Source organism: Lepisma saccharinum, chromosome 3, assembly GCF_977018435.1.
Source record: "Lepisma saccharinum chromosome 3, izLepSacc3.1, whole genome shotgun sequence".
Classification (NCBI taxonomy): Eukaryota; Metazoa; Arthropoda; class Insecta; order Zygentoma; family Lepismatidae; genus Lepisma; species Lepisma saccharinum.
In genome coordinates, this window is record NC_139231.1 from 99648952 (window position 1) to 99661215 (window position 12264).

The window sequence follows — 12264 nt, forward strand, 5'->3', positions numbered from 1 at the left end:
TTTTGCATGGGCATCGATTTCGTCATATGACATTGTAATAGACAGTGTTTTCACTTGAACATAGATTTTGAAAAGGGGGTGCTGAAGAGGGTGCGGAAGAAAATGAAGGGGTGCGCAAGCACCCCTACGTAGTCCCTGGCGCTGCCCCTGGTGTGGTGTTTAGATGTGTCTTTGCTGTCTTCTGTTTTCCGCTGTACACTGTTGCCAACTTTGTGAAGGGCGAAGGCTGGGGAAGGCCGACATTTGCGTTGCGCCCAAGGTGACGTATGTACCATGTGAGTGACTGCAGGAGACATCATCAAAGCCATCAAGGAGATCCGCAAAACAGTCTGCGGTTCGATTGCAGGTGCACGAACTTCGTGAGCACAGTTGACTCCACGGGATAAAGTTATATTACAAAGAGTAATTTGTAGCCTTTATAGATGAAGTGAAAGGTCTTTTTTTTATTATTATTTCGTTAACAGTTTCTTGCGTTTTTCTGTAGAAAGTGCTTAACTAAACTTGAGAGTGGGCTTTACAAGATGAACAAATCGTTTTCCAAATTAGTTGTAGTGTTTTAATAGTGAACAAGCAACTGATAAATAGTGCATTGTGTTGGTTGTTTAGAAAACGTGACACAATGAGTGGAAAAGTGACCTACAGTTTCTTGCAATAATAGAAATCATCAAAGTTTTGCAGTGCTGGCTCAGTATACTTACGGTTTACTCATTGGAATCCACATCTTGTTTCCTTGTAAAACAAATAAGGATTATAAATTATGTCTACACCAGCGAGAAGAAGATTAATGAGGGATTTCAAAAGGTAAGCATGTATTTTACATAGCATTAACCTTTGCATTCTCGATAGAATGTAGTATTGCAATATTTATTTCCTTATAGTTCCCCCCCCCCTGATTTCCCGAGTTGATTTTGTGTGTGGGTGAGAGAGAGAGATAGAGAATTATTGAACTTTAGAAGCTCTGGAAGATTATTTGGGGGGGGGGGGAGTGTAGGCTTTTGAACGAGAACCCCCGGGATCGTAAATTTCTCGTATGGGACAAACAGCTGAAATTTGCTAGTTCATTTAATTTGAATATTCGTACTTACGTATTCTGCATTGAGAAACATTGCTGAAGGTGGCATTTCGCTTATTTCACGGAAATAAGCTCTATTTGCGACATATTGAGTAAGTTTTCTTCGTTTCTTTTTGCCTTCGGTAACACGCAAAATGGCGGTCACAGTTTCACTACCATACTCTGCATGCAGTGTTTCCACACCACTGCACCCAAAAATACCTACGTAGCCCCACGAACCATTCATACATAGCCCCACGAACCATTTCCGGTAAGGTTAGGTTAGGTAGGGTCACTATAGGTTTCAATAGTTAAAAATTGGTTTCGAAAAAAATATGCGTAGCCCCACACACCATTCTCGCATAGCCCCACGAACCATTCTCGCATAGCCCCACGAACCATTCTCGCATAGCCCCACGAACCATTGACGCATAGCCCCACGAACCATTGACACATAGCCCCACGAACCATTGACACATAGCCCCACAAACCATTTGCGGAAACGTATCTTCTTCAGTTACAAAAACACGTGTTTGGAAACACTGACCAGGATTACGTCATCACACACAGGCTACATCCACCTGGAAGTAAATGGATGCAAGAGCTTCCGTGCATCAGTCACACATATATATCGAAAAATATATGATTTACCGTCAAAATTCAATGAACGATGCGAGAAAACACTTTCCCGAACTTCCAGAAGTATAAAGAAACTGCATTCGGTAAGTAATTTCTGCTGTAAATTTGATGAAATCCGTTTGTCCCTTACGAGAAATTTACCCTCTCCAATTTCTATGAAATTTCGCATGCTCACTAATTGAGACCTTCTAATAATTGGCAGTCAAGCATGGAAATTGTAAGATAACATGTAGAAGTTGTAGAATAACCTTGTTTAATGCCACGATGATTCACCATACAATGCAATTGACAACCATGTTACTTTCGCAATTTGCTACGATCTTCCTTGTTGCACAACAGTTTTCCTACCTTGCGTTCCGACGTCAGACGAGGAATGCCAACAAGGTTAGGTTAGGTTCCATTAGTATAAATACAATGAAAAATTATTATTTAGGAATGTGAACTCGTTTGATTATGTAAGTTTTGCAACGGTGTATTGCATGCTGATGTCTTCAGTGGAGCTGCTGTTCTTATGGTAGGGTTACGTTAGGAAAACCTAGTTTATTTCGTTTATCTCTAGATTTCCATACTTGACCACCAATTATTACATGCAGATTTGTGATTAGGAGGTCTCAATTAGTGAGTAGGGGAAATTTTATTGAAATTGGAGAGTGTTCCGGTATTGTAAACTCGTTCCGTTGTTTTTTTCTATACTGATATCCAATTCAATATATATAAAACAAACAAGTTATTTTAAGTAACAACATTTCAGATTTACTTCTGACACTTTCTTCTGCTAAATGATTTTCAGGGGACGTCGACCCATTGTACCCCCTCGAGAATTACGTCGATTTTTTTTAATAGACAGATTTCAATGTTTTACGTAATATAAAAGTGGTTCCAGCATTAGGAAACCACAAATAAATGAGATATTTGATCACAAAGTATGACCCACGTATGCACAAAAAACTTCTATTCCGGACTAATATCACTCATTTTTCCCGTAAAAAATTCCCAAGCAGCAGCAAAACTATCACTCCTGGCATATCCTGACATTACTACGACCCCAAATTTTAATTATGTTTGCCTAACCTAACCTTACCGTGCATGGTTCGTGGGGCTATCCATGAATGGTTTGTGGGGCTACCCGTGCATGACGGCAGGACCAAATTGCACCAAACTGCAGATTCTTGATTATGAGGCCTACATTATTGACTGTGTGAAAAATGAAAGAAATTGGCTACTTTCAGCTCGCTGTCGTATTTTTAACTTCATCCACCTGCAATATCGTCCACTGCATTTGACACATTTTTTTTCCACTCACTAAACCATCCTCCCGCATATGAGGGATGTACACCTCCAGTCCAAGAACGCCACGATACTGAAAATGTCTATATACACCCCAATATGCATTTTCAATGCATAGCACTTACCACACTAAAACACACGCCCACCTTCCAAACAGAATCCCAGTACCATGTGACATGAACCGAAACATCGTCTGCAGTAAATCTCATGCTGCCTGATGTAACACCAGGATTGCCAACCTTCAATCTCAGATATTTCCAACACGGCTCCAAGTTACAAAACACAAATAACATAACAACATGTTCCTTCATATCACGTCATAAATAGTCCCATCAAAAAACTCTCATTACTCCACTATAATACATCTCCTAAAGCTTAGAATAACACAAATCGTTCGTATAGAACGTAATCTTCACAAATGACACAAAAATCATCACCTTATCGTGGGTGTACGGAGCGTCAACAGCACCGATTTTCATTTCATGTATTTATGTACACAGGGTTCAGTAACCTCTCCACTTTTCAGAAATTACTCCCTCACATAAGTGATTTTAAGGTGATGTTATGCAGCTATGGGTTAAAATTCATTCCCAACCATAATTGTTTGGCTGCGGTGGCTCAGTCGGTAACGCATCTGACTACCATGCTAAAGGTCCCGGGTTCGATCCCCGGCCGGTTCAAATCCGGGAACTTTTCTAACGGTGGAAGCGGCCCCGGCGCCCACCCAGCGTCGAATAACATGGGTACCTGGGGATACCCCCACTCACGACTGGATCAAGAAAGTGTGGGGTGTAACCCCCACACCCCCTATATGCCTTCATGGCGTGGTGCTATGCACAGGGGAACACTTTACCTTTTTTTTAACCATAGTTGTTTGCACTATGAAACTATAAACTTAATTTTTATAGCAATTTTCATGCCAGCAGCTTTTGTGAAAAAATGGTTGACTAAGTGCTATGTTTTTTTATGAAAGTAATAGCACTGCAAATGTTATTGATTTTATTATTTATAATTTTTATACAAACTGAAAAATAATATATATGTCTTTCATGGATTGGTATTTTTGTTTTTCAATTGCAATTTGGTTTGGCAACCAGTTTTTCAACTATGTTGAAAATAGTTAATGCATTAGGAGCCAAAAGGGATCTAAGTGTCAAGGTTAGGTTTCAGACACTGTTAGGGAAAGAGAGAGAGAAGCAGGAAAAATATTTATAGTAATATTCTTTTGAATGCCTTTTAACCTGACAAGTTTTAATTTTAAGAAAATTTATTACCATGTAGGTGGATCCATGCATATATAAACACAATGAAAGACTTGCCCATACAATCTTGCAATACTTTATTGAAATGCATTATGTCTGAGGGTGGGCCAGATAGTGTGACTCTATCTTCATATGTTGAAAAGTGGATTGAATGTCACCTTATATTGTATGTTTTGTAATGATAAACACTGTTTTAGGATATATATTGGCTCACTTCCGATTCTTTAATTCTAAAATTATCATGGTGCACAAACATTTTTTGCATGGTTCGATTTCTAATTATGCCTCTTAACACATACTTCAGTGTCTTAGTGATTACTTAATACACGTTTTCTGGAGAATGATTTATCTCTCCCCGTATACTTCTATATGATTCTTTGTTTGTGCGCAGCCATTCATTTGCTATCCTTGTGGATATGGACTGATACTGCCATCTATTTCACGTACATGGGAGCGAAGGAGCATTTGGTCACTAAATGCTTTCGTTGTTAGTCTAGGCTCGTCAGGTTTAGTGGTCTTGAAAATTAATTAGTGTCAAGGTGCGAACTTACTCGCACAGTTAGTTCCAGTATTCTAAAGTGCTTCATATTGCTCGTACAAAACTTGCGAAAAATCATTAAACATTCAGAACCATTATCTACAGTTGAACCTGAGTTATACATATGTCAAGATGAAGATAAAATAATATGTATAACTGACATTTACTTACAAATCAGATTTAGATACCATGCCATATCATAATACTGTAATTGTATCAATTTTGAGGAACAAGATATACATAATACAAGTCATTTCTGTTGTAAAGTGGTAAATTTACATATCTAAAAGTTTGATTGTAAAATACACATTATTTGCTACTTTATTAGTGAACACTTTGCTACTGAAACACCTACTACATTAGACACTATAGTTTTACTACCCAATTTTTAAAAAATCGTCTATAATAGTATTTATTTTACTAATGGCTGTGCGAAGTGTAGTATAAGCGATGCCTAAATCTGCAGCTATTTTATGTGGATTGGCATCCACTTCCTGCATAAATTTTACCTTCTGTTTAAACATGCAACTTTTCCTAATTCTGTTGCCCGTGGTCTACCAGTAGCAATGGAAAACTGTCACTTCTTTGACATCTTTGTAGCTTGGTTATGTACAAATCAACTCTATTTTATGGAAATTAGTACGTGAAGCACAGAGTTACATATAAATGCATTACGTACAAATAAGGTTTAATTAACTTGTTTTTAAATTATATTTTTCCGGGACCTACAGTAATATAAGTACAAAACAGAATTACGCAGAACTGAGTTATGTATAAAACAGTCTTCACTGTATATATATTTTTTAATAATGCCTTTTGAGCTAGCAATCACATGCAAACTATCTTTTGGGTGTGCTTCCAAACTGAACAGGCTAGTGTAAGCAAATTTAATTTCTTTTTAAACATTCAGTTGTGAAAGTTGATATTGTGCTTTTTTACCTGTGTGTTTGTGTGTGTGTATTGTTGTGAAATTGACCTGTTGCAAATTTATTGTCAGCTCGGTGGCTGAGCATGTTAAGTAGCCATCTTTCGATCTTCCCACCAAAGTTTCCAGCATGGGTATGAATGTTCTTTGTTCAGTGCCTCTTCATCAATTTTACCATATCATCACTCATCTTCATCTCTGTGATGAGCCAAAAGTGACAGAATAGTGATGCTAAAGAATAAATATACAAATACAAAATAGTTCCAAATTTACACAAATAGTGATCCCAAAAGATGTGATTATTTAAAAATTGTGGAAGGTATCGAAAAAGCTTCGTATGAAAGTAGTTTGTATGTATGAGGCATCCAAGAAGTTGCAACTTTTTACACTTTCTTATTCATATATGTGCATGTACACATCCAAAATTTAGTTTAGCGCCAGCACCACTAAATTGCCCATCAGATCATAATTTGTCATCATTGCAAAGTAATATTTGACAGATATAAGAAGAAAGTGAAATAACTAAAATATTATACAACAGCGGCTAAACAAATATATTTTTCATTATTTAATTTTAGTACTTGATAAATCTTTCGGGAAAGGGGGTGGTCCAGATCCTCCCCCTAAATACGTCCTTGACTACAGGCATGCAAGTAAAGCAAAAACAGAAGTCCAACAACTTCAAATTTTGTGGCAATATATCTATGAAAAATAGTTTGTTTTCTGGAAAACATGGGAATAATTCTTCCATGTTATCTGTTTTACTTCCAGATTAGACCATTTAGCAGTGATTTTGTGATTTTAGCATGACACAGCACAAGCAGTAAAATATCATAAAATTCTTGGACATTAAGTAAATATTTTGAATTTGATTTCTTATAAATACGGAGAAACTAGTACTCACTTTAATCCGCGAAGCTGTTTTTTTTCTTTTTCAACTAATTTCAATGGCCACTGCCACCATCCTCGTTGGAACTTGCTGTACTGTTTGCTGTATTAGTTTCTCCGTATTTATATACTACCATGTCTCTTTTCCTAGTTATGAATTGTTTTCCTACTTTAAATTGTTAAACAGTGAACAAATTTGATTGTGTTTGCACTAGTTCTTATTATATTTGGTGAATTATGTATAAACTGAGAGTTGACTGAGAAGTTATCCTCATAATATTACTGCAGCACATAATTTCTGATGGCCAAAAATCCTGACAGTCCTAAAAGCAGTGTTTGAAGAGCCTGTTTTTTTATTTTAAAAAACTACGAACTTTTTTTTGTTTTGGTTTAAAGGCTTATATCAATATTCTAATAGGAAGTTGTACAGTAAAATGCACTTTGTGTATGAATTAGTTATTTCAGTGTTTTATTACTAATTTTAAAATGCATTTAATTGTATTGTCCGATATTATGAGGATAAATGGTCTAATTTGTAAAGTTGTGGTTCATAGAAATGATATCAAAACCAAAGTAATACAAAAGTATGTAAAAATGCACAAGTATAATTGCTTCCTGTAGGTTTCTATAGGGTCATTCCATGTCAAGTGAACCAATGAAAAACACCTGATCATCTCCAACTTTATTCATACTTAATTGTCATGACGTACTACCCTAAGGTAGGAAAAATGCAAAGTTGCAGATTTGTATCTGTTGTAGTACTCCAGTTAGAACCCTCTAAACGAGGGGAAAAAACACAATTTTCCGCACACTTGCAATCACAAAAAAATCATAAATCAAGCTGGAATTGACGTAGAAGATTGGGATAAGAACCAAATTGTTGCTTTTGCTATGAGCTTTAATTAGATATATCACATGACTACTTTTCATTTTTTTTTCATTGCAAGGTTATTCAAACTTTTTTTGAAAATCAAATTTTTCAAAAAACCTATGTTTTCAATTTTTAAAAATACACATAGAAACATACATATTTCAAGATCAAATCTTAGAAGTTTTGTTATGGGATCATAGTTTTCGACATGTCTGACTACCATGCTAAAGGTCCCGGGTTCGATCCCCGGCCGGTTCAAATCCGGGAACTTTTCTAACGTTGGAAGCGGCCCCGGTGCCCACCCAGCATCGAATAACATGGGTACCTGGGGGGTAAAGGTGATCACGGGCATGGTGCTGATAACATCACCCCCACTCACGTTACCCCCACACCCCCTATACGCCTTCATGGCATGGTGCTAAACACAGGGGAACACTACTTTTTTTTTTACTTTTTTTCAAAAAACAAATACTATACACTAGGTTAAACCATATGACACGGGAATATTGCAATGTAAATTCCATTCCTTTGTAAAGGGACTATGTTGTTTACCAAATTGGTCAAATGGTGAAATAATGGGTATGTAGGAAACTTGGGGGAGAGGGCAAGTTTTTAACAAATACATTTGTTAAAAAGATTATAAAAAATGTTTAAACATTAAATTTAATATTTTAAATATATTTTAAAACAATTAATATATATATATATATATTGCAAAGTTTTTTATTTTTTAATTGTTTTAAAATATATTTAAATATTAAATTTAATGTTTTAAATATTTTTATTTTTTTTTAACAAATATATTTGTTAAAAACTTGCCTTTCTCATCTATAAAAAGAGAGACCCCAAATTATGCCCCTTTCCTACATACCCGTTATTTCATCATTTGGCCAATTTGGTAAACAACATAGTCCTTACAAAGGAATGGAATTTACATTGCAATATTCCCATGTGATATGGTCTTACCTAGGGTATAGGTGTAGTATGTCTCCACACTGGAAGAATGTAGGTGTGATATGTATGTATGTTTCAAGTTCTTTATTTGTGTGTGTTTTCTCCACTTTCTTGTTAACCACATTAGAGGTTAGGTAAAGGAAACCCAAAAAAAAACAAGATGTGTATGTTTTATTTACCTAACCTAACGTGGTTCACAATGACGTATCGAGAAAAAATGTGGAGACATGCGACACCTATACCCTTACCTAGTGTATATGTAGTATTTGTTTATACATGTCAAATATTATGATCCCATAACTAAACCTAAAACTTGATGTTGAAATATGTATGTTTCTATGTGCATTTTTAAAAAAAATTCAAAATATAGGTTTTTGAAAAATTTGATTTTCAAAAATATTTTGAATGACCTTGCAATGAAAAAAAAATGAAAAGTAGTCATGTGATATATCTAATTAAAGCTCATAGCAAAAGCAACAATTTGGTTCTTATCCCAATCTTCTACGTCAATTCTAGCTTGATTTATGAGTTTTTTTGTGATTGCATGTGTGCCGAAAATTGTGCTTTTTTCCATATTTCAGAGGGTTCTAACTGGAGTACTACAACAGATCAAATCTGCAATTTTGCATTTTTCCTACCTTAGGTTAGTACTTCATGACAATTAAGTATGAATAAATTTGGAGATGATCAGGTGTTTTTCATTGGTTCACTTGACATGGAATGACCCTATACATCCAACAAATTTTGATTTGGAAACACTTTATCATTGAATTTAGGAAGTTCCTTCCTATGACTTTTCCACCAATCATATACTGTTACACCTGTCATTTGCTAATCAAAAAGAGCCTCTTGAAATAGAAGAGATTTAGTCTGAAATTAATAACACCAAATAACTGTTGAGATATAGTTCTCCAGCAAACTTCAGAGCAATGTGTTTTTTTCAGCAAAAAGTTGTGCAGATGTTATAACCATGTTCATGTAATAACTTAGAGTTGACTTCTACTTTCAGATTTGATTCTGGCCAAAATGATAAATTGAACTGAATATACACAATATAATTTTTAAGTTGCTCATCTTGCAAAAGTTTCAGTTCAAATGACACACACACACCACTATCTGTTGGTAGATCATCATTTGGCACTGCTGCATACAACATTGTCTCCATGCATTCACCCTGACAAGTAAAAATTGACTGCATTGGGAGGGGTATATTTGGTTGCCTTTCTCTGCAAGCAGCTACTCTGGAGGAGGATTTGCGGAATGCTCTTTTCATGATTGTCTCTAGGAAATTCACTTCTCAGGGCCTCACAAGTGGCATGGATTAATTCTGGGTAGAAAAGTGTCATTGTCTTTGGGGGGAATCAACAGAGAGTATGTTTCAAAAAAGTTAGTCATTGAATTTATTCGTCGCCAAACAGAGCAACTACCTCTGTGAGATACAGATCGAGTAGGACCACCTTTGGCACGCAGAACAGCCTGCAGTCGACGTGGAATGGACAAATACAGGCGATTGTAGAGGCAATGGCAGATGTGACATCTTCGTGCTCATCAAACCAATCCTGGACGATGTGAGCTGTATGAACAGGGGCTCTGTCACACACGGCATCACAATCTGGGAACAAAGTTTGCACCATGGGATGCAGCTGCTCACTCAAAATGGTTACGTAGTCCCTGGCAGTGACATGTCCATGCAGGGTGATGATGGGTCCGGCAGAATACCAGGAGATGGCTGCCCAAATCATCACTGAACCACCACCATGCTTCACTCTCGGTAACAGACAGTCTGTATCGTACGCTTGTGCTGGCATTCTCCAAACGTACGCTCGGCCAGCAGTTGGAAACAATGTAAAGGATGACCCATCTGACCAGATTACAGTCTTCCACTGCTCCATTGTCCAGTTTTTATGGGCGTTGCACCACTCTCTCCGTCTAGCAGCATGGTCAACAGTCACGAATGGTTTGGGAATTGCAGATATGCCATGAATACCCTGCTTGTGGAGTTCTCTTCTGACTGTTTTGACGCTAACAGGGTTTGTAAGCACTGTATTCAGCCCAGCAGTGACTTTTGGAACTGCGGTGATCTGCTTGGTCACAATCCTACCCAACGTGCATCTGTCTCTGTCACCCAACACACACTTGAGTCCACGCTGGTGCTTCGCTGATGCGGTTTTTTCCGGAAGTCTCGTAGGCAGTCATGATCTTCGAGACTGTGCCTCTTGATACACCAAACATTTCCGCTACTTTCATCACGGAAGCTCCCACCATACGCACACCCACTATTTGCCCTCTTTGAAACTCTTGTCAGCTCAGACATGATTCACGATAACCTGCACAGATCGGTCGCTAAACTGTAACTGGCCCATCTGTCAGGTTGGCGAGGGTGTATACCTCGCAGGAAGTGCCAGTGACCACAATGCAACCTACGATTCAGATGCAAATCATGCCTGAAATGGCTACCTGTTTTATACCATGTGTTTCCATATTTTTGTCCATCCCCTGTATATACAGAGTATTCCCTCACATTCGCTACGAGACTTGGCAGCAAGCGGCCCGGCGTCGCTAGAGTCGGCTATTAACATTACAGTGTTTGGTAACAGTTAGATATAGCGAAAACACATTTCTTCAAATTTACAGGAGAAAAGACTGGAAAGTACTTATGGAATTGAGTTCCTGTGGACTTTTGGAAGCTGGGAATAGTGTTTTTTCCATTCGTGCCACTTATTCGGCCGGTAAATAATGTAATATTCGACATTCATATATCTCCGTTGCATGATAGCTCGTGCCACCATTACCGTCGGCTACGTGAATCAAATGTTCTGTGCGTTCCATTATGTAACCCCCTGTCAGTGTAGCAACCACGCGATAGTTTTACAAGATGAGGTGTGAGCAGTTGTTTTTTTTTCAAATTCAATTTTCTATGTTTGCCTAACCTAATCTTCCATGAATGTTTTGTGGATCAATTTTCGCTTAAAAACCTTTTGTGAATAGTTTGTACGGCATTTATCGGTTCATAAGTTTGGAAACACTGCATATCAGCTGACGATAGATAACGTGAGTCAAGATTTGGCCGCCAATTAGCAACGACCAATAAATACTTATAATGTTAAAAATAACACTTTATTCATTTAAAAATAACACTTTATTCATTTTAAAAAAAAGTAATCCCAAGTTGAAAAATGTTCCACTATGCATATGAGGTAAGTACAAATGAAATTAATTTGAAAATAAACAAGTTAAATGTGTTTTCGCTATATCTAACTAGTACCCAGTTTTCATATTGTGTACTAACCTTCACTACCGAAGGTGTTGAAAATGATGTCCCTCTGCTGCAACACATTCCTGGCATCTCCGAAGGAAATTGGCATTTACACAGGCAAGTTCGTCTACTGTAATTCTCCCGATTTCTTGTACAATACTCTCTTTTAATTCATGGATGGTGTCTGGATTGTCTTTGTATACTTTATTTTTTAATTTCCCCATTTTTCTTTCCACTTTTATTCAGAACTGACCCTGTTACTCTAAACTTTTTTTCGAGGTTTAATATAGTGGTCCTATGTGGAACGGGAACACCAGGAAATTTCGTTGCAGAATGTTGTCGCACTTCTTCACAATTCCTCTTTCCGAAGTAACACTCGACAAGATAAATCCTTTGTTGTAATGTAAACTTTTGTGGTGCCATATTAAGCCACAATCTTCAACAAACGGACACGACACAACACAACTTCCGAGGGAGGATTATACTAGCGTCAACAGAAAGGGAAAGAGAGCGAAGGCAGGGAGAGGGGGAAAAAATAGACTGTAGAGTGCAGTACATTCCAGTTTCAAGAAATGGCTTTCTTAGTTGTAGGT

General features: G+C 37.2%; 1 protein-coding gene across 1 annotated transcript in view; it reads left to right on the forward strand.

Annotated features, from left to right (window-relative positions):
• The first annotated feature begins 222 nt into the window (after positions 1–222).
• The window catches only part of Ubc6 (ubiquitin conjugating enzyme 6), a 60206-nt gene continuing 48164 nt past the window's right edge, over positions 223–12264 (forward strand). Inside the window, exon 1 of the mRNA XM_083119021.1 lies at positions 223–801. Coding sequence (XP_082975147.1) covers positions 758–801 — 44 coding nt within the window. The 5' untranslated portion in view covers positions 223–757. The remainder of the gene's footprint in view (positions 802–12264) is intronic.